General features: G+C 39.9%; 1 protein-coding gene and 1 pseudogene across 8 annotated transcripts in view; one reads left to right on the top strand and one right to left on the bottom strand.

Annotated features, from left to right (window-relative positions):
• TBL1X (transducin beta like 1 X-linked) overlaps nucleotides 1-23,674 on the top strand; it is a 197,052-nt gene that overhangs the window by 155,343 nt on the left and 18,035 nt on the right. For all 7 annotated transcript variants that reach the window (XM_080612229.1, XM_080612228.1, XM_080612230.1 and 4 more), the window contains 4 exons: nucleotides 3,245-3,390; nucleotides 6,080-6,332; nucleotides 12,508-12,640; nucleotides 22,070-22,211. In XM_080612229.1, coding sequence (XP_080468355.1) covers nucleotides 3,245-3,390; nucleotides 6,080-6,332; nucleotides 12,508-12,640; nucleotides 22,070-22,211 — 674 coding nt within the window. The remainder of the gene's footprint in view (nucleotides 1-3,244; nucleotides 3,391-6,079; nucleotides 6,333-12,507; nucleotides 12,641-22,069; nucleotides 22,212-23,674) is intronic.
• Nucleotides 18,263-18,673, bottom strand: LOC308218495 (small ribosomal subunit protein eS1 pseudogene; annotated as a pseudogene). The gene has a single exon. The product of its transcript is annotated as a small ribosomal subunit protein eS1 pseudogene (transcript).

Raw genomic sequence — 23,674 nt, 5'->3', positions numbered from 1 at the left:
CATTCCTAACCCATCCTTTCTTCAGTTCCCCACTTGCAGAGCACCTTCTGTCTCTGTTCTCATTCCCCAACTGTCTTGACAGCCTGCACAGTGTCACTGAGGGAAGGGGAATGCTTGTGTTCCCCAGTGTTGTTTCATGAACTTGGAAGGCCAAGTTAACATTTGTAACAAGCTAACATTTAAAAAACCTTGCCTTTGTTTAATAGAAATCACCTTTCTGTAAGACTCACCTACGGATCTGCAACATTGCTATAAAATTTAGTGTATTCACATGCAGGGTCCTGAAAAGAACTGATGACATCTGGTAACTATAAAAGCAAAGCTCAAGTGATTCTTCGGTGTTATCAGAAACGTGACAACGGTACAGCTTCATTCAGGATTTTGTTAACTGTGTGTGTTACTTTTACAACCAGTGTACTTTCATGACCCTTATATAAATGCTATGGAAGCACAAGAAATCAGGGGGTAATTAGCTGTCGGTTGGTGGGCTGGTTGACTTGTTTCTGTTGTGTTTGTTTTTCTTTTAATTACAATTGTATGGGAAGATTTTTCCCCAAGGGGTGAGGAAAACAGTGTCCAGCAGCACCCACTTAAGCAGTTTTGCTCTGTTGATTTTCAGTGTTTGGATCTTACCAGCTGAGATTTTAGGAAAGTTTGTCACAGCTGCTGGAGATGTGTGGGTGAGATTGCTCTTCAGTGACACCGTAGCTAGGAGATTGGTGTTTCCTCATCTAACAGGTGCTTTGGTAATAGTTTCTTAGCGACAAGAGAAACAGTGAAATAACAAGATTCATTGCAATAACACAGCTAGTTTTTTTGCTGAGAAGTTCCTTCTCTCATATGCAGTGAGGTGAGATGTGTTGATCTTTGGGGATGTGGCAACTACTAGGCAAAGAGGATACCCAGCAGACAGACTGAGGCATCTGTCTGCTGGCAAAGATGGGGGCTTGATATATGCCAGCAGCCAACTAAAAAGTCTGCAAGATACCAAGTGCAGTAATGACAGGTACAAAGCCATAGTTAAAATTTAAGTCTCTTGTAGATCCACAGTAATAATTTTCCACTTTTCTATCGATGTTTGTTGGTTGCCATTTTTATGCCGTCCATCTCTCCATTAAATCAAAGACATGTTTCTATTTCTTGATCTGTCAAGTCACAAACTAGCTCCTGGCTTTTTTAGCAGTCAGCTTAAGCTTTTGAACAACAGCTTAATTTTCCCTTTCTTCTCTGTTCTTAAGAAGATTTGCTGAGTTATCCATCATGCATTTTCAAGTCCATTCCTTTTCAAAAAGGTATTGTTGTTGTTGTTCATTAATTTAAATACACATAAATTTAAATTAGGTGGGATCTGATTTTCTAATTCTGGTTAGTTTCATGCCATGTATTTATATAGCACAGAGATTTCAGTGTTTGTTGATCAAGCCCTAAATCACTCCGACACAGGCTGTGTATGCTCAGTGCTTGATTTGCTCGTCATTGTAGTGCCCAGTAATGTGCTTAGATGTCCTACAGAACTAATAACAAGGGAAAAATACTGCCTTGCAGATCTCACAGTCTATTTTGGATGCAGCAGGAGGTCCAGCAGCTCATAAACTAGACCAGGACATAAAGAGCAATACAGGATAAGAATTGGACCAGAGATTAGATGAATGATACTGCAGTTTTTCAGGTGTTTTCTCCTGTGCTCTATTTTTATGCCTCGTAAACCCATGTAATTCTGCTCACAGGTGAACCTGCCGCTTCCTGAAAGTGTCCCCCAAAACTGGAGGAGTGTGAGGAAGGGAAGTTAGGGTCACAAAGAAAGAGAATAGAGGCTGTTACCAGGAAAATGAGAAAAACAGTGGCAAAATACAATGGGGAGGGGAAGAGACTTACAGATAAATACATACGTTGGTTTCAAATGTGGGAGACATTCTGTTTCTCAGCTTGGTTTTGCTATCTACGTATGATGATAATTGATCTAGCTGCAAAAAGGATCTTGAAAACAATTTGAGTGAGAGAGAGAAAGCATGAGTGTGGAGTGAGCCCAAAATCCCAGCCTCCAGCCCACACACAATTGGACATTGCAGTGATATGGGGGAAATCCCTTAACGGACAAAACTATAAATGAAACTCCTGTTGACAAGGGGAAGAGGCGCAGCTATATTTAACGGAAGTATTTTCATTTGAGAGCTGCTTTCTTTTTTTCTCTTTTTTTTCTTTCTTGTCTAGTCGGTGGAGACTGCAAGGGTTCTTCCTGTTTGAGACAGTGCATGGGTGGTTTCCCCAAGGCTTTTAATGTTAGATTAATGCTCTGGAGGCAGTGTGGTGATAAATGGATTCCTACAGTTATATCTACATCCTGTTCCTCCCACACACACACACATCTGCCCCTGCATACATACAGTTGCTCTGCAGTGCTCGCCTTCATGCCCAGCAACAGTTTTGAGCAGCTTCAGACATCATTTAAGGCATCTCTCTTCAAAATTGTCCACCAGCGTTCTTTATTTTTCAGTGCTGTCACCTTCATTGCCCCTTACATCTCAGACAATGACAAAAATGAAATGGGGAAGAGAAAGACTTCTGGTTAAAGGCTGGGCCACCACACTGGCTTGTCGTCTGCTGCTTGGCAGATCTCAATTAATTACTTTTGCTATTAGTGTTCGCTTTCAGAAAATGGGTTTGCAGGAGTGGCCTTTCTGTTGTTTCACATTTTAATGGCAATGCTCTGCACGTCATGTGGTACTCAGCAGTAAATGAGCAGAGGGTTTGAAATCTCTTCCCTGGTATAAGGGAATGGCTCCCCTGTGTCAGCTGCATCTACGCCTTGATTTTATACAACTTGCGTGCTGGTAAGGGTTTAAGTATTTAGCTTCATCAAACACCAACGCTGAAATACAGTGAGGGAAATGAGGATTTGAGGCACTGTTTTTCAGCTGGACTTGCCCTTGTGGCAGTCCCTATTATTTTCTGTGTTTGGTTTTGTTTTCAGGTAGCGCAGTTCTCTGGTTATTTTTCTCTGCGTGCATTTCCACTTCTATACAGCTTCCCCTATATGTGCAGCGTGCAGGGGAGGGGGATGGGTGGTGGCAGGGTGGTCAGGATGGCTCTGGTTAACCTCCCTGACTGTGCAGCCATCCTGCGTCCTTCTGCTTACAGGGCAGCGTCTCTCAGATCTCAAAGCAGGAATATTTTTAGACTGTGGAGGTGTATCTGGCTGGGTGCATTTAGATTTCGTGTCATGGCTTCCTTTTCCTGCTCTCAGGTTTCTCCCACTCGGCCTTCACCTTCGGTATTGAGAGCCACATCAGCCAGTCCAACATCAACGGAACACTAGTGCCACCTGCCGCACTCATCTCCATCCTCCAGAAGGGGCTTCAGTATGTGGAGGCTGAGATCAGCATCAACGAAGTAAGTACCCCCCCACCACCACCACCACTGGCTGGCATCCTGGTGCTTGCAAAGCGATGTGGCCCAACAGCCCAGAGACACAAGCCACCACTCTGTGGTTTCTCTTCATCTGGTTCAATTTTGTTCCTCGTACTTTGCCTTAGCAGAGAGCTGAAAAGCTCTGAAATAGATCCATATTTCACTTCTTAGCTGTGGCACTGAGGCCTTCTTTGCTTAAATAGATATTAATGGTGCTTCCACTACCCCAGTCAAAAATCCAGAGTGCACGGTTTCTTGCCGCAAACAGGAAAATGCATCTGTGTTTACAGTCTTGCGTTTTCAAGGTCACAGCAGAATTTGGCAGGAAAAGCCTGCAGTGTAGGTTAAAACTTCACTCCCTGACATCTGCTAGCAGGCAGCACAGCTTTGCAAGCCATGAGAAGCCTGATCAAAAAATCCACAGAAGTCACTGGAGAGATTCTGTCTGATTTCAGTGACTTTGGCTCAGATCATACAAGAGCAGGCATCGTCCTCTCATGTACATGGCAAAATGGTTGTGTGTAAATTCTGACCCTACCTGGGCACTGGTTGTCTGTGGGGATTGTATGAGCAGCCACAGAGTGTCTCTGCTCTCTTTGAACTGCCAGTGGAAACAAAGAAGTGATGTAGGAAAAGCCAGCATTTTTGCCCTGCCATTCTAAAAAGCATGATGCTTCAAGAGGGAGTGGAGCATGACAGATAAGCAAGTGCTACATTACAAAATATTTACCATAGATACTCATAATTGACAGATATCTGAAATAAATATTCATACATAAAAAAACAATTGCTTTTTCCTCTATAGATGAATGTAGCATGTTAACAGCATGGGTGAGAACAAAGTAAAGTAGAGAAAAGGTTGTGTTGTTTGCAGTGTGTTTGGAAACTCATTTGTTTTTATCACTAACATTCTGTGTTGTTTTCCTTTTATGACTTGATATCGTGTTTTAGTGTTGTGTATGTGTTATTTTTTAATTGAGGCAATGACATTTGACATTCATGCCAAGCTGCACTTCGATGCAGTTGTAATAACAAACCAGCATAAGGAATCTTTCCCAATTTGCTGCTACTTAGCATTTTGCCCTGTGCCTGAAACTGAAGCTACACAGTTAGAAACTTTCAGCTATGAACAGCACCTATCTTCAGGTCATATGACAGCTATAGGGTTCTGCCCTTGTGTATCTAGCTTCAGAATTAGCCTCAGTTGAGAGAATAACCTAAAAACATGTATGTTGTCACCATTAAGATTTATGTTGCTCTCATGGCTTGAATCTGGTCAAGTACATACTGTTAATTACATTAGAGCAAAGCAATGTCATTCTTGCTGCATCTGAATGCCCCTAAGGGCTATGTATATTCTTCTCTCTGTGTATTACTTAAAAGCAGCAAGTAATCAGTGAGACTGTAAACTAACATGTATAAAATTTAAGTATTGTTTATGATCTTTTGAAGGGCAGTCATGGAAGTAGCCCAGTGAGCAGTTTTACAGTTAAAAATGTAAGACACCAAAATCCGTTGGCAAATATTTTTTCCATTGTGTAGCAGGGATTTGAGCCAGGATACAAATAAATGTCAGTAGAGACATTTACATAAAAAATGTGGAGGAAAAAGAGAACTTATGTTTTTCTTCTCTAATGACTCCTTCCTCCCTTTTCTTCCCCATGAGGAAACAAATATGTGTTATCTTAATATTGTAATTGTAAGGGGTAATTCAATGACTCATCCAACAGAAGCATACTAGCTAGCCAAACAGTTATTTTTCTTCATTACTTATTGTTACTTATTGAAAATTATATTGTTTCCCAGCTACTTCATCTGTCCATATCCAAACCTCACGTGCTATTCCTCAGACACAAGTCTTTCACTGCTGGGTGTTGGTTATTTCAAAGAATTAAAAGGAGTTTGCAGGAGAGAAGTAAAATGGTACTTTACAAGGCTACTAAAACATTTTTCCTCTATTTAAGATAATAGGAAAGTGAAGCAAAGCTAAGTAGATGTAGCAGTTGTTGACCTGTCTCTATTAAGTCTTATAAAACAGCCCTTAAAGATTAACTCAATTGGTTGTTAAACCTGAAGCCTAATTTACAGAAATCAAAATGAAAGCCATAATTCACTATTCTGAATAAAACTAGTGGAATAAAAGAAAAATTATGGTAAGGTAGTCCTGTAGAGTCAGCTACAAGTGGTAGTGCTGGGCTGATGAACACCGTGTAAGAAACCACTTTTTGTGCATACATCTTGTTTTGGCTGAGCTTCATTCTTCATCTGCTGCTTCCATTCCTATGTCCTTGCAAGTGCAGGAAGACAATTCAGGCAAAGTCTGTTTGCCTTTGTCTTGGCTTTAGCCATGACTCTTTTTTTCCAAATACAAATCAAAGAGGAACTTTCTGTCATCAATCAGACTTCTATTTTTTCCCCCCACAGCATGAAGTTTCTGTAAAATTCCAATAAATTACTTATTCACCAAAGAGATTTCTAAGTGGAACATGAGCACCACCGTCACAGATCAGTAAGAGAGAGACAGTCCATAGTAATGTGGCAGTACTAGTTAAGTCAAAGTGCAGTATCTTCACACAACCTAATTTTGTTTCTTTATATCACTGCCTCTTTGCTGACCTCAGTGGTGAAGATCCTAAACTTGCAGTTTCTCTTCTGCTCGTTTTCCCTGCAGGATGGTACAGTATTTGATGGCAGGCCAATAGAATCCCTGTCTCTGATAGACGCAGTGATGCCTGATGTTGTTCAGACCCGGCAGCAAGCATTCAGAGAGAAACTAGCTCAGCAACAAGCCAGTGCAGCGGCAGCAGCAGCAGCAGCAACGGCAGCAACAGCGGGAGCAACGACGACTGCTGTTTCCCAGCAGAACACACCAAAGAACGGAGAAGCCACTGTGAATGGAGAGGAGAATGGGGCACATGCAATAAGTAAGCAAACCCATGCGGCTGCTTGCCATTACTGGGCACTTTGAGTTTCAGTTATGTTCTTGTCTTGTACTTAGTTGGTGTTGGCAAGGCCGTAGAACTAAGGGGAATCATTTCAGGCAGGTGGGGTGTTTCTATGGCTGCTGAGTAAAAATCATGTTTCACATCACAGTGCTATTTTGAACAGCATTGCCAAGCACAGGACAGGGAGTTGTATGTGCCAAGGACCATTCCCAGCAGACAGCTTGGATGCAGACAACCTGTCTTGAAGGTACAGAGGAAAGAGTTCCCCACCTTTTTTATTTAATAGCACATGCTTAGTCATACAGTCCACTGCAGGTGTCTAACTGAAGGTCCTACTTTCCTGAGATTTCCTTAGTCTGTGGGAACAGTCAGTTCTCAAGAGCTCTGAATTCACCTTTGTTTATTGGTGTTGGCAGGAGACTGCGCTCATACCTTAGACATCTGAAGTCAGGCATATAAAGCAAGGAGTGGACATACCTGCTTGTGTATCTGGGTCTTGCCAACTGTGCTAACACTGTGGGGCAGATATGATTAATGGTTCTCGTTTCTGTATGCAAGCCATATTAGGGCACTGGCTACCTTCTGAAATGAGGCCTTAATTCCTGATTGCCTTCTGAGGAAATTCTAGAGGAACATGCGTGGCAGGTTTTTCAGGAAGCCCCAACAACTCTTCGGCTTAGAGGTAACAGGTCAGGACTGTAGTAAAGTAACTGATTTTATTTGTTCTGCAGTGTAGATACCTTTATGAGGCTCCATCTTCTCTTTGATCTGAATAGATTCCTCTGTGGGTCAGTGAGAAAAATGCTTTCAAACCAGTTTTTTTCTTCAGAGAATTCCAGTTAGAATGGGATATTTTCTCCCAATAAAACTACAATTATTTAAATTAAGTTTTCCATTTAAGAAAGTAATTGTAAAAAAGTTCTGAAAAAATTGAAAATACTGATTTGTTTTTAGACTATGGACTCCTTATGGTTTACTTCCAATCGATGCTTTGTTTTGAAATTGAACTTATTTTATATGTGAAGGTGTGCAAACAGAAATGAAAGCACTTTTACATGTATCATATGCTGACGTTTTATTTGTTGACACTTTCCTTCAGCTGTTTTGTGGAATTTTGGGAGAACATCTTCCTGTGTCTGGACAAAAAAAAAAAAAAAAAAAAAAAAAACAACCAAATTCTTAAGGTAGAAAACTGGTTTTTGTTTCATCACTAATACAGAACCCCCCAGACTTATTTCCTTCTGATCAGAAGAAAAGCACACGCAATTCTATTAATAAACAGAAAGCCCTGCACTTCAGTGCAGATGTACAATCACACCCTAAGCCTCGATTTCTCAAATCTGCCATTTTAGCGTTAAAAAATAATTCTCACAGCAATTTATAGAAGGATTTTTGCAAACAGTTGCAGAGGTTTCTTAGAGTGTTGGGGAGGAGTGTGACAGTATCATCCAATAGCTCTGTCTGGAGCAGTTTGCAAGAACATGGTACTGTGTTGTCCAGTAAAATTTCACGGAGGTAAGATACATGTCCATGTCCACCAATGAGATATGCTACCAGACAGAAAATTTCAAAGCACTACTGTGGCTGCTAAACATCTTGCCACATAGACAAGTTAACAGAGCAGTGGAAATGGGAAGACAGAAAGTCCTTGAGGAAGAGCTGGCCAGCTGGCATGTGTTGTTGGCAGCTGGTGTTTGTGCCAGTTGGTTATCCTGGGTGAAGAGGTGAGCTCAGCAATTCAAGGATATAAAGGCTTTGGAGAAAAGCTGCTGAGAAGTCCAGCGACAGCCAACTCTGTGATGTGTGCCTCCCTCACCTTGCGAAGACTATAGCCTTTCTGTTTAAGGCATTCAGAGGGTATCAGCAAGGTGGTGTAAGCACCACCAGGAGGGTTGTACATGGGAGATGCACACAGAACTGCAAAATTGGCATTCAACACCCTTGAACAGGCCTGTGTAAATATATTCCAAGAGATCTGCCTCCATAATTATCAGAAACCACTAGAAGTAAAGACTAACAAATCTAGCTGGCAATTCACTGCATGGGTCTGATTCATATAATTGTATTTCCCTCTCTTATGGTAATGTTAGAAAAATAGTTACGTTAATGAAATAACAAAGGGGTCATATCCTTCCTTTTCATTGCTTATGCAGGGCAAACTATATCCTGCCTTACCTTTTCCCTTATCACCATGTTCAGAGAGTCTGTTTAGTCTAGGAAAGACTAAGACAAAAGATCTGTCAAGAGCTTAGCGTAGAACAAAAGGTTTAGGGTAGGATGTAAAATGGCTCAGATAAGGACAAAAGTTTTAGGATGAGTAGGACAGAAGTTCAAGATATGGTGTAATATGTGTAAGGTGAAAGCTAGGAGACCTATTGGGTAGAAAAGACTGCTAGTATGCAAGATGAGAAGCTTACAAGACCTTCATTTTTATTATTGGTGGATTCCACACAACTGGCATGTACTAGGATGGGTTTGAACAGTGTGCTGGTCCTTAGTCATAACCTGGAAGTCACCAATATATCAGCATGTCGTAAAAAGGAGGGATGCAGGGAGCAGGTGAAGGAGATGTCTTTGAGAAGTTACCCAGTTGGCATTTATTGTGACACTAGAAGTCTTCTCAAGAAAGTATTAATACATTTAATATGGTATGATATATTGTATGTGGTGTTATCAATATAATATGGTAGGGTGATTTGATTTAAGAAAGGGAAGAGACAGAAAAGAAATCTAACAACAGTTTGAGGTGCAGATTCAAATACTAAATAACTAAAATTGCTGCCTTCTCTTGCTGCTTCCTGAGTAATGTTTTCAGCTTTGAGTCACTTCAAAAATTAGTAGAAAAAATAAAAAATGGCATGTAGAAGTGGAGCCAAGCTTTGAATTGTTTTCCAACTCAAATATTTTTAGTGTCATTTGTTTCATTATATTTGCAAGAATTGGCTTGGGTTTAAGAAAAATAAACCTCTGGAAAAAGACTGAGCCCAGTTCCTTCATTGTAACTACAGGCGTAAAAAACAACTTCAGTGAAAGGCCTGTCAAAGATTTAAGTAAAAAAAAAAAAACACATTTCCTGAGAAAAGACAGTTAGCACTGGTAAGGTATTAAAAATATATCTTTCTTAATTTGAAGGAAATAGTTAATATTACTCATTGGTGTGTTAGAATTATATTTACCCATCCTCCCCCCCCCCCCCCCAACTTTATCCTAATAGTTTTGGGGGACATGACTTCTAATTTCAAGTGATGTGGGATTCTGAATACGTTTGAGGAAAAAAGTGAGAAGAATGTAGTGTAAGTATAACCATAGATCCTGTGGCATTTAGAAAGTGGTTTGTGTTAACCTTTGGGCAGAGCCCTCCACTATGTGTCCTGCAGACTTAGGTTTTCACCTATGATGAACTGTTGCATGTGGTAGAATTGCCTTCTCTTTCAGAGGCATTCTCTGTGCAGATGAGGTCTTAACTGAGTGCTTTCACTCTGAAGAGACTTTTTTTTTATTTTTTAAAGAAGCCTATTCTTGATACACGTCTTACTTATCTTTTTATTCTCATTCCCCATGCATATATTGTAGCTGCATCCATAGCGAAGCCAAGTTTCCGGATGCAACCAGGGCTCACAAGGAGCTCATGCTGTATAAGGAGCTCAGCACTCTTCAGACGGTGCCATCTTGTGCTCAGGGATTTCTGCAGTTTGTTGTTACCATAATCGTATCCATTTTATATTGCTAGTGTCTGTCTGAGTCTGAGAAGAGCCTGAAGCATTATCACAGAAGCATGAACTGTCCTGTTTGTTCAATGGGGCATTTTAAGTTTTGTGCTTATCAGTAATACTCTAAATATGAACATTCCTGACTACTGATGAAAATAGGAAGAGAACACATGTAATGTGAACATCTGTGAGCAATTTTTGAAAGAGTCCTCATTTTTTCCTCTTTTTTCTCCTGAACAGCCAAAGCTGTAGTGTCAAAGTCATTACTGGAAGACAATAGAAAATAATCCTGCAGGTATTTGATTGCTCCCAAAGGCTAGTCAGTCTTGCGTGTACTAATGCAGGTAGCAGTCAATCAAGATTTCTTTTCTGCAGCATGACAATTTGGGGGGGGGGGGGTTCACAGCAGTTAATAACATTTGAAGTCTGTATCTAGGTTCCTCCATCTGGCCATGTACAAAAAGTATTTCTGCATGTCAGATGGCCTTGCTCTGACAGGACATCATGACTTTGGGACCTTGGAGTAATGCTGCTTCCAAACTGTCATTTGATTTTATTCAAGAGTGAAAAGCAGCTCTGCCTTTAGAGCCAGGCAGGTAACAGAAAGATCATACATGGTGAGAGTAGTATCTCATTTAAATTTTTCAACTTGCAGCATTTCAGAGATCTTGATTTACTCACACTGTGAACAGGACACAGATGAATGCACAATCATTACTGTGCTGCTGTTTTTCTCATGAAAATATGTTTTAAACCTGGCAATTCTGTGCTGTGCTGAGAAATAGAAGATTGCGAGTTCTAGGCTCCTGTCTTCTGATGGGTTTTAATAGTGCTTTGCTCTTCATTACCCTGATTGCTCAAAATATCATATCAGAGTTCCCAGCTGCTAATGTCGGACTAATCTCGAGTACTAGTGTATCTTGATGGTATTAATTTTAGTAGTTATATAGACAAAGAAAATTATCTAGGACAATGCCTAACACAGAGAGGCATTTGTAATATCTTCAGTTTTATGCAACAATCCATAGGTAATAAGTATAGTTAAAAATACAGACATTTTGAATTAGAAATGTGAGCTCAGTGCTATGCCACTCATTGAATTGTGTGTGAATTCCATTCCGTCTATGGCATAGATATGGCACAGACATAGTTAATAGGGTACCTAACCAAATAGGCAATGAGAAGTGCTACTTGTGTGACTCAGCATAGATTAGGCAGAGCTAAACACTGTATTTGAATGCCTGGGTAAGGGTAGAAATCTGGAGAGGTTCCTTCTGATGGCAGTGTCACACTCTGTTCTGCCGGTCGATGGGTAGTAGCTCAGCAGAGTTTGAGTATCAGGACAGATGGCTGATTTTAAGAGCCATAAACATGTGGCAGTAAAGGAGCATAATTATTGCACTTGCAAACCTATGGATCTCCATATGTGATTAAAGAATGACTAACCAAAAGAACCCAGAAAGAGAACTTGCATTTTGATCAGAGAAGATCAGCTGGCCAAGGCATCAATTAGATAAAAGGGGGCTGCCTTTCCCCCAGGCTGGCAGCTATCCACTCTTGGATGTGCTTTCTGCAAAATGGGCCACACTTCTGTCTGTAACATCTGCTGTCTGCTGTTTCAGTGTGGTACCTGTCCTTGGTTGTGTCTTGTTCGCAGAGGATAATAATCATGTGTTGATGCCAGGAAGTGTAGTTTGAGCTGAATGAGGAAAATTTATACTGAAGCAATGAAAATCTGGAGTGAAAACATTCATGATGCAAATGGGAATGAATTGCTGCCTCTAGGAGAAATTCATCATTGTAAATTCACTTTTTTTCCTTAAGGAAATAAAAGAGCTTTATAAAAACAAAGTTAGTTTACACTGCAGTTTAAAGAACACCCAGCATTACAGCATGCAGTATGCCTCAGTTGGTACTTTTGCATATATTATGGTACCCTTGGTAAGCTGATCACTCACTGTTTCCCTGCCATGCTCAGGCAATGAGACCCTTACTTGGTATATTTTTCATCTGTTAGTAGCACACATACTACTTTCAGGACACTGACAGAAAATATATGTGCTGTATGTTACTTTATTAAAAGAACAGCATAAAGCTTTACTCAAATCTGGCAGTCTGCTATTTTAATAAATATTTAAGTCATTTCTAATGAAGCCAGCTTAAAAAAAAAAAAGCTATACGGAAATAAATGCTAACTATTTTTTGGAAGAAAAGCTACATGGGTTTATACAAAATATTTTGGCAAGCTCTACATTTTGAGGAAATAGCATAAATCTGAATTGTCATAAGGAAGAATATAGATTAATATGGTCAGTGACACAGCAAAGAATATTATTTATAGTGTATATGTTACTGTAAGCTTTAGGCCATGGGTAGCAAGCTTATTTTTAAAGCAGACCTAGCAGCATCTTGCAGACTACTTATTCTGGTATATCTCCTTACAGATAATCATTCAAAGCCAATGGAAATTGATGGGGATGTTGAAATTCCTCCTAACAAAGCAACAGTCCTTCGGGGCCATGAATCAGAGGTGTTCATCTGTGCCTGGAACCCTGTCAGTGACCTGTTAGCATCTGGGTAAGACCATGACTGAAACCAGCTGCTGTAATTAGAGTGTACTTCGGGATGCAAGAACTTGTGAATGTTTACTGGAGATGGATGAGTATTCTCTTTACTGTTTTTTCAGCCTGCACCTGTGTTTTTCAGCAGTACTGTACCTTTGTTGCAGTTAAGTAAGTATAAGTTGACACAGAATATGAAGCATTTGCACATTTAAGGTGTCCACTCTGGGGCCCTAAATACACAAATTTTTTAAAAGGCTTTTTAAAATAACTATGGATAATTCTCAGAGTATTTGAAGTTTATGTGTTTGAAGTTCATGAAATCTTCTACTCCTACTGCTCCTAGTTAATGGTTCACATTAGAAAGTCTTTATCATCGGTGTTTTCTTTTTAAAAGTGTGGAGACTCTAAACCAGAGTTTTCTTCTGCTGTGTATACATTAGCATGGCGCACAAACAGGAGCAGACCTGTAGAGCAAAACTGTTGTCAGGACCTTATGTCACCTCTGTTTGTATGTGATAGGGAGATTTCAGGCTGGACCTAGTTTTGTCCAATGAGATGAGCATTAGGGAGTCATTTGAGGGCATGTGTTGAAAGGACTGCTCAACAATGACAACCAAAGCATGGTAAGTGGGACAATCAGGAAATTGATGTACAAAAAGCACTTTCGATTTGAACAAAAATACTAATGTAAACATACCCTGAGAGCTGTATATACGGACACTGTTGGAATCTGTGTTCATGCTTAAAGTTAAAACTTAAAATGAAGGTTAAATTTCAGAAGTCTAGCTGGGAATGTGGAGGAGAGCTGCTGTAAGTTAGAGGAGATAAATGGATCTTCATCACTTAAAGTTGCTTAGCAGCATCAGAACACATTTCTTAGAAGAAAGAGGAGAATCCTTATTTTATTTCCAGCTTCTGGCAAGATCATCAGAATGGTCATTATGTCTTTGTTAGCCTAATACATGAAAGAAAACAGGAAAGAATAAACAGGAAAAATAAATACCAGGTTGGATAAACAGCACAAGATCTCACTGAGAGTGAAAACAGAAGTTTCCAAAGAAAAATTTCAAACAAGGAGACAGAATCCTGCTGAATGTGCTTCATTTCTGGAATGTCCAGGTCTGATAGTATCTGTTGCACTAAATGTCTTCATTTAGTAATGTTAAATGTATGTAGCAGTAAAATTTGGAAAAACTCCATGTAGGGGTTTTGGATGAAAAAATTAGCCTCAGTGAGTCTTTTGGTTTGTGATAGGGTCCCTGGGTGATGCAGTGATACAGGCAAGAGCAGTGATAGCAGCCACACTCCTATGCCATGCATTTGCTGTATTTTCTACTAACCATAAGCATCTACCCACTTGGTTTTCTAGTGTCTCGGGCAATATTACTTTTCCCTAGCAGATGATTATTATTAAGAAGGGAAGTCCTGATCATTAAGGTCAGTCTGCAGTTAAAATAGGCAAGTATAAAAGTTATTTCACAGAGATTGTTCTCTTCCCAGCGTGCAGTTGAGTGAACCATAGAAAGAGAATTATTTGATGTATAAATGAATAAAAATTAGGATTGACAAATGTGAAAGAACTGTAGCATATGATATTCCTTAATATTCGCAGCCCAAATCTGAGAGGATGTTTTAAAATTAAGTGAATCAAGGGAAGGCAAAAAATCTGTGATGTACAGGAAATGCTACTGCTTACATAATGATCTGTAAATCAACACCAAATGATCCCAAATGAACACACTCCTGTACTGCTATGCTAACTTTTCAATGTACACCTGAATGCTTCGACTACCCATAGATATTAATCATGGCCTAATGGTGAAGAAAACCTAAAAAACTAAGAAGAATTTAGTTAACCTCATTAAATTGTTTTCATGGTTGTTTCTTACTAAAAATGAAAATCTAGAGAAGGTGTCATACAATCTGAAAGATCTTTCCCATAGTGAGGACAGACTTAATTAGAATTTCATGGGCTGTCTTGAGATCAATAGCTCTCATATTTAGGATCATTCAAATGAAGAGACACTTTGTTGGTACAATAGATCTCATACAGTCACAGAGTCATAGAATCATTTAGGTTGGCAAAGACCTTTAAGATCATCAAGTCCAATCTCCTTTAGCCCTGTCATCCTAAGCAATATACTTTTTACTAGGAAACTTATCCATTATGGTATTTATTTGAATTCTCTGGAGAACAGTCTGCAAATGATGAGTTAGCACACCCACGTTATTATGTAAAGGAAAATCAGTGGGGAGAAAGGATACAATATAGAATTATTCTTTAGGGACACTTTGTGGCACCTGAGGTGAAGATGCTGCTTTATGCTATAGAACGTCTGAACAGCTGAAATTAGACATCCTTTCAAGTGCTCAGTCCTTCTGCAGGTGCCTACATCTCTCAAAATGTCTCAAAAGTGGAACATTTAATAAACCAATAAATTACTGCAGTGACTGAGGAACCAGTGGGTGTTGAACTGTGCTGCAGGGTGCTAAGCACTAGTGGATGGATCCCTGGGATAGTGACAGATCTTACACCGCTTCAAGTAAACCTGGAGGATGATAATTGGAACTGTTAGTCAGATGTCTGAGATAGAGGAGTACCCTCTCACTGTCCATTCAACTGAGCTTTACCCTTCAGTGTAATAGGTCTCAATAAGTTTTGCTACTAATTTTGGAAGTAAATAAATACATGCATGATTAGAAATACAGTCAGGTGCTGTGTCTTATACAGACTAATGGCAATGTAGTGAAAATACAAATAATTTATATCCATAATGATCTTAATCAGATTTTAGCCCGCTTATAAAAAACAAAGCGTGTGATGCAGTTAGCCTTCAGGTAATGCAGCAGTGAGTGCCTGATGAAGCTTACGTGACTGAACTGGCACAGAATGCACAGAAGAAAATTAAACCAAAGGAGGAGAACTGTCTAACTGATGATGCCACTGCACAGAGAAGAATTTGGGATGTCTGGGGCAGTAATAGTGCAAGCTAGCATTTACAGGTAAACTGTGTTACAGCTCCAGTTAAATGAGGGAGAGAAGCTCCCTGAGATGCGCAGTACACTGCAGTTCTTTTTGTCCTTTACAAAGTAATGCTTTGAAAAAGAAAACCACAGTTAGTCTGATGCGTGAACACTGAATTTTTAGTTTCTCTAATAGCCATATTGTGCTGCCCAGTCTGCAGTTTTCTTCTGGTTTTCCATCTGCCTGGTTGTACCCATCTGTTGTCTTCTTAAAAAATACATATAAAAACCTAACTATTAAGTAAAGGAAACAACACATTTCTTCTGTTTATACAATGCCTAGCACAACCAAATCTCGATTCATGGCAAAGTATTTTCTTCAAGTTTTGTTATACAAGCAATAGATTTTTCTAACAATTAGCAGCAGTTTATACAGCAAGGTAATGTAATCTTCAAAGCACTAGAACAACAATGCAGGTTCACAACCTAATCTGAAGCAATCTGTGTCAGGGATTTCTTTGTAGAATAAATTGCCAAGAACTAGAGCGTTGATCTCCAGATTTAGTGAGCATCCTACTAATAGAAAAGGATTTTGATATTTGATGTCCGATCTACTCAATTGCTTTGACTTTTTAGGGTGTGAAGGCTAGTAGAGGAATATATGCATGGTCTCTGGACTTTGCAAGGGCTATTAAAAAAACCCAAAAAACAACAGTGGAGACAGGAGTTTCTCTTATCAAATAGACAGAAAAAATATATTCTACAGCTGGTCTTCCTCCTCCACCTCACCCATAACCCCTAAAATCCCTTAAAGTGGAGGATGAAGGAGATATCAGTAAAGAATTAGAGATACCAGTAAAGGCTGCCTGACTGTCACCAGATGCTTATGGGAAGAATGCTTAAATGTTATGAATGGAAGCATTATAATAATACAGTAAAGTGTTTACATACAACCATGTAAGAGGATTAGTTACCCTTTATGAAGGAAATCTGCATTCCAAAACAAATAATTGCATGTAGTGTTTTGGACAGGTAAAAAAAAAAAAAAAAAAAAAAATGGAAAAAGTAGGTGCTTGGCTAAATCGCAAGGTTTGGCCATTCCCAGCCGTAATTCCAATTTTGCTTTTAAAAGACAATTGTCCTCTTCAAACAATTATTTCTTCCATGAGATACCTTTCAATATCTAAGTTTAAATTTTATGACACATGTATATTGTTACAGATGTTTACGTTCTCTTGGTAGTGCAGAAACCCCTTACAGCTACATCCACATTAGGAATCTAACCGTGCCTGGGAATTTTCCTAGGCACTGAGGCCAACTGGCACAGAATGGCCGGTGTCTGTGCTAGCAAACTGTCCCGGCTGCCAGATAAACTGCACATTGGGAATCATCTCTGGACATTGTAACCACCAAGACATGCCCAGGAGTTATTCAGAGAGAATGTCAGGGCCCCAGGCAAGAGTACTAATTAAAACAGGCCAGGGAATAGCCTATGAGTTTGGCCAGCATAGGTCATTGTGGTCTGGTGACCCAAAGCGTTCCTGAACATGCTTAAATTTCCCAGTGTGGAAGCAGATGGATTGTGAATGTCAAGGCTGCTAGAGCCTTGAACTCTGAAAGTTTTTCCAGTTAAATTTAGGATGTTTCTGTCAGCATGTTCAACTGATGCTTCCAGTTCTGTTACATCCAGCCGTGCCCTTCAAGCAGCTGTCATAGCCATGAAGCAGAGGGACCTGGCCTCATTCTCAAAACCCAACAGTAGGTTTCTTTGCTGATCTGTACAAGCCTCTTTCACATAGGGGTACTTTGTCTCTTATAGAGTGCTTTGTGCACCTTCGCTCCCTAGTCAGCAAAATAATTAGCCATAAAAGCTGTTGTCCAAGGTCTTCCAGTTGTGACTGTTTCTCAGAAGCAAAAAAGCATGGTTGAGAGGCCATCTCCTGTCGTCATCTTTGGGTTTTATGTGGTACTTCCTCATATCACGGTATCACAGTATGCTAGAGATTGGAAAGGACCTCAAAAGATCATCTAGTCCAATCCCCCTGCCGGAGCAGGAACGCCTAGATAAGGTTACATAGGAATGTGTCCAGGCGGGTTTTGAATGTCTCCAGAGAAGGAGACTCCACAACCTCCCTGGGCAGCCTGTTCCAGTGTTCCGTCACCCTCACTGAGAAGAAGTTTCTTCTCAAGTTTAAGTGGAACCTCTTGTGTTCCAGTTTGTACCCATTACCCCTTGTCCTATCATTGTTTGCCACTGAGAAGAGCCTGACTCCATCCTCGTGACACTCCTCCTTTATATATTTATATACACTAATAAGGTCACCCCTCAGTCTCCTCTTCTCCAAACTATAGAGACCCAGCTCCCTCAGCCTTTCCTCATAAGGGAGATGCTCCACTCCCTCAATCATCTTAGTTGCCCTGCGCTGGACTCTCTCCAGCAGGTCCCTGTCCTTCTTGAACTGAGGGGCCCAGAACTGGACACAATATTCCAGATGCGGTCTCACCAGGGCAGAGTAGAGGGGAAGGAGGACCTCTCTCGACCTACTGACCACCCCCCTTCTAATACACCCCAGGATGCCATTGGCCTTCTTGGCCACAAGGGCACAGTGTTGGCTCATGGTCATCCTGCCGTCCACTAGGACCCCCAGGTCCCTCTCCCCTACACTGCTCTCTACCAGATCGTTCCCCAACCTGTACTGGAACCTGGGGAAAAAAAAATAAAAATCGTCTGCCACTTTTTGACCATGGAGCACATTTTATCCCTGGTGAGGTCCATTCCATGGAAGTTGGTCAGACAATTTTTGCCCTGAACGTCCTCAGTTACCAGCTTAAATTTACAGAAGGCAACCTCATCATTCTGCAGATCAGCCAGGCTCACTTGAAATACACGACCCTTCAGCCCATCAGAGGCAGTTTTAGTTCCTTGAGTCCTGGTGACGACAGTCTTCCCGATGTTTTGGATGTTAAACATTGCTGGTGCTTTGACATCATACCAGTCCTTTTTGGAGAAAGGATCAACCGCTTTCTTCTTGGCGCCTTTCTTGCCACCCTTGGTGAACCGCTTGTTCTTGCTGACCGCCATGGTCCCGCCCTGGCCACGAAAAGGGTAGTAGTTTTAGGATCCACTATGAATTACCTTTCTGAATAATCCTTTTGGATTATCAGGTTGAGGGGATTGATTTCACACACCGCCACCCTAGTCAGCACCAGCTGTTACTTCTGCTAACTGTAAGTGCTTATTCATTAGCAGGTGACTTTACTGGGGGCAGTTTCCTCTTTACATCAAATCCATTAATGCAAACTGGTCAGCTATTAGGTGAGGTCTACTTGCATAACCTGTGCTGTAGAATCAGTGGGATAGAAGTCTTCCTCTGGATACCTCTGAGGCACTTCCCTCTACTGACTGCCTAGGGAACATAAGCACTTACTTTAAGAGACTTGCTTCATTAAGGAAGAGTTAGGTATGTAAATTGTGAGGAGTTTCCTTCCCTTTATGTTTTTAATAATCTCTTTTAAAATAAAATAATTTAAAGTCTAACCTGTTTGAGCCAGACGTATTAAATACACATTAGCAATATTGCATATCAAAATAACAGTGATTATAAGACTTGCAGGTAAAGATTAGAAGTACTAAGGTTCAACATCCATCTTGCAAATTTCTTTACCCAGCTGCAGCTGTTTTAACCTCTGTGCTGCCAGTGGCGGAATGCAGAATTCATATGGCACAAATAAAATCCTGTAAACATTTGTCCGCCTTGATTCATGATTACACCAGGTCTGGAGAGCATGAAATAAAATACTTTCAGAACTAGCCTTCCTAAAATTTGGTAGTACTCTACCATAGTGCTATTACTGAAGTGTTCATGACTTGCATGTTGGAATGAGCTGCTTTATCATGCAGATAGAAATGCTTCTGTGGGCTAAGGAGATTGAATATCTTTCTGAATTGTTCTTGAACTATGGTCCGCTAATAAGGCAGGGTTCACTGAATCATTCAACAGAAATCAGAATACTTTCCAGAGCAGAGAATACTCTTATTTTCCCCAGCAACAAAAGGGAAGACACACAAATACCCCTGCCACATACTGGTAGACTTATAAAGCCTCTCTGCAGGGGCACATAATAGCTTATGTAGCCTTAGGAAGAAGAAAATGGAAAAACAAAATTAAAATACTGGAAAATAATATTGCCCAAGCATTGTCAGAAAACTGACTAAATAAAATTGTTGAAAAACAAAACATAACCCTTTTAGAGCTAGCAAATAGGATATTGTGTTTAATAGCCAAGTGACGGAATACTTTATTCACAGGGTCCAGTAACAAACTGGATTATTACAATGAGAGCAGGGCTGGCCTGAAGCCTTACATAGCAGAGAAGCCAGCACTGAAGGAATTTACTATTTAGGATGTTAACCAGTAACCCAAGCCTATGAAAGACTTATGTTCCCATTATTGTGAATTATCACAGCTAAAAAAGTTCCTTCCCTTCTGAGCCTCATGATTAACTTTGTTAATTTTCTAGCCAACATGTACAAAATTGTTTTTCCATTTTCCAGACCTCTGAAGAAATAAGGAGTTAAGTTATAGTCACAGCCCTGTATGGTGCTAAAAATTACCCTGACTCAAATTATTTCTTAATCACTAACGTGAAAGATATGTGCCAAAAGTTAAAGAATGGCTGTACAGCAGTATCTTGTGGTTTAGGCTGGCAAAGCCCTGGCCAGCCATCACATCTCAGCTTGACACAAAAGCTCAAAGGTGATGGGAGCACATTTCCCAGGCGTGCGATGGCCCAGCAGAGCTCAAAGCCACTGATACAAGCAAAAAGCCGTAAAAGCTTTTTGCTTTTACAGTTGAACTGTTGTTTGTGTGAAATTTGGTTAAATTATTGGTAAATTAATAACACAAAGATCAATCAAGTTCAGTACTTGATTGGTCAATAGTTGCACTTGAAGACATGTCAAGTGTTTAAAATTTGATTGGTACTTTTGGTATAAATAATTACAATGGTTTTAGTAGTCCAGAAGAAAATGTAATATTCTCATGTGAGGAATTTCCTTTTCAGTATAACACAGCTTACCAAAGCAAAAATGGATCTCAGGTTTTCAGTCTTTGAAGAAAGTTTTTGTCTCCTTGTTAGTGTATAGGAAAAGAAGTTTCAGTCATTACTTTAGAAAAAAAGGAAGAGCTAACACATCAGCAATGAAATTTCATCTGGACTGTATGAATTCTTGGAAATATAAGAAAGATCTTAATTCAGCTCCAAGATTCCAAGATTACTGCATGTAAATGGAAATTACCCTCTGGACAAATCCAGCAGTGCAGTTTTCTTTCATTGGTTTGGTTGCTGTTGTTATTGATTGTTTTTTAAAAATGGGGTGGAGGAGCAGCAGGAGACAAATCCCAATAAACTAGAAAGTGTAATATCTTCCACCCCATTGCAAATTTTTTTCTGGCATCAGGGACATTTTCCATTGGAAGAAGAATTTATGCAAAGTGAAAACAAAACTGTTACTTATGAGCAGATTTTGATAAACTCTTCAGTTTCACCTCACAAGCTTTTCTAGGCAAAATCAAGGTTTCAGTTTGCAGGAAAAACATCTCCCTAGAAAACAGTCTGTAAAATAGCTTAAAAACCTGATGTGGTCTCTGTCTTGCACTGTCATGTCAGTAGTTATTTTGCCACTTTTTCAATCAACATGAGCTAAGCAGTCAAACTACAGACAGCAAAGGACCCTGTAGACATGAATTTAAAAAATTAATTAAAGATTAATTTTAAAAATTTATTTAAATTACCTTTCTACTTTATCTTTAGATTCTAGAGCTTAATTTAGTGCTGAGAGGTCTGTCCTGAACAGAAGTACGTTATGAAAGGGCCATGGCCAAAGTAAAAGGAGTCTTAAGTTCACCTCCTGCTCCTGCAGGAGCAGAGAGGTGGCACCACAGCACCTTTGTCACGCTGCTGCCAGGGTGACACTCTGCATGTCTGCAGGCCTGGCCCTGCAGGTCCTGTGCTCAGAGCCTACTGCAGCTCCTGAGGAGCCCCAAAGACGCGGTGAGCCCTTGTGAGCTAATAGGACTGCATGCTTCTTATGGGAGCTACATGGGCACAGCCTCGGTGTTTCTGTCTTTATTGGAATCTCCACAGTGTTACGTTTGTAATGTTGAGTCCCCCTAGACTATCTCAGTTATAGAGATACCAGCTTTAGGCATGAAATGCAAAATGTAGAGGGCAAGCAAGTGCATTTTAAGTAAAACTTTTCTGAGTCAGGCAAATGGTGATGTGGATTCAGATGATGTGTATAATTTAAATGAATGTGTGTTAGCATTTTTTAAAAGGTATATGAAGTGCAGGAAGGGATGGGCAGAAAATTTTTTTAAAGGCTGTGATGTTCTCTAATGAAAACAGAAATAGGGGTCTTTACGTTGCTGCATCAACAGCAAAAGTAGTTTTCATCTCTGCACAATTGCTTTTATAGATCCGGAGACTCAACAGCCAGAATATGGAATCTCAATGAAAACAGCAACAGCAGTTCCACTCAACTAGTTTTGAGGCACTGCATAAGAGAAGGAGGACACGATGTCCCCAGCAATAAGGATGTGACTTCACTGGACTGGAATGTAAGCTAACTTCTAAGGCTGTGCATGGTTTTTCACTGTCTAAATTTAATTCAGAGGCAATTACAGCTGCTGCTCCATATCTTTTATATCTGAGGTGACCAGAACTTCTGTCCTAACCTACTGACCTCTTGTTTTAAATACTCATAACAGGCTGAACTTTCCCCTATATGCTATATTTTTCCAGTACTGTTGCCATCTTCAAGCTCAATAATGATGTATTTATATCTCTATTTTAGGAGCATGGGCAAAAATAAACCTAGATAACTTTAAGAATGAAGATTAAACAAGCAATCTACAAGTAATGAAGCCTGATTAATAATGTATTTGCATCTCATGGTTACTTTATTTTGGCATGTAAAGAGATACAAGCACCAGCAGAGATTTTTTTTAAAGTTGGACTATCAAGAGCCTCTCTCATTTGAATTATGCTGTGCATGGCAAAACATGTTCATATTATAGTCTTTATCTTGGTGGGAGCATGTGTAGTCATTCTCTCTTTACCTACCACCTCTGGGTGGAACTGTCTTTCCTGATCCCTTTTTTATTTTCATTCTGCAAAACCTGCTGTCTTAGCATGGTCCTGCCTAGAGAAGACTGAAGTAAGCGGAGAGACAGTTGTTGCTAAGAATTCCCAGTGTTGGACCAGTGTCTTTGGGCAGCTTTATGGCTGCTTCACATCTCCTTTCTACCACCAAGCATTGTAAAAAGAACTTGCAGGAACCTTTATTAATTTTGAGATCACTTGGTTTCTGTCTTTTTTGCTGGTATTAGTACAGATAGAGTGTTCACATTCGTCTTGGTTCTGTAGGAAAACAGATCAAAAATTACTAGAAAGGATTCTCAGCAGTTACATATAGTCTCAGTTGCTGGCCAGAGACCAAGATTCAGTTAATCTTTACTGCAATATTACTTTCCTTCAGGTGAGCTAGGTGCTTCACAAAAGATAAGGCCACTGCACAAATCAGCTTCCCCTATGTATTTTGTATTTGACACAATGAAAGAAGTTGGTGAACAGCACAGAAAGCAGAGGTAGATTAACAAAGCAAATAAAGATAAAACCCAAGAATGTTTATTACTTGTTTCCTGTAGATATAATGGTGAAGAAAAATAGTTGGGAAAAACTGAACTGAGGAATAGGAAAAGACTAATTGAAAGAGGAAGACATGCAAAGGTGCAGAACAGTTATGAGAAACATCCAAAACATATAGGGCATCCCTTAGTATTTCCTGTAGTAGTTCCTTACCTTTCGGTATGTCATTGATCAGATACTTCACTTGCATTGTTCTAGTACTTAATGTAAGGAAATGTTCCTACTTTAAACACTTTTTGCTCATATCACCTTTGCTCTCATCAGTGGTCCCAATAAGAGTATATCACAGTGAAGTTGGCTTAGGTTTTGGTATTTTCCCACTACATCATTACATATTTGAGTAAAATCTACAACTACTCCGACTCACTGGTTT

Source organism: Psittacula echo, assembly GCF_963264785.1.
Source record: "Psittacula echo genome assembly, chromosome: 3".
In the NCBI taxonomy this organism is placed as follows: domain Eukaryota; kingdom Metazoa; phylum Chordata; class Aves; order Psittaciformes; family Psittacidae; genus Psittacula; species Psittacula echo.
Note: the sequence above shows the minus strand (reverse complement) of the source record. Positions and strands in the feature narration are given on the sequence as shown.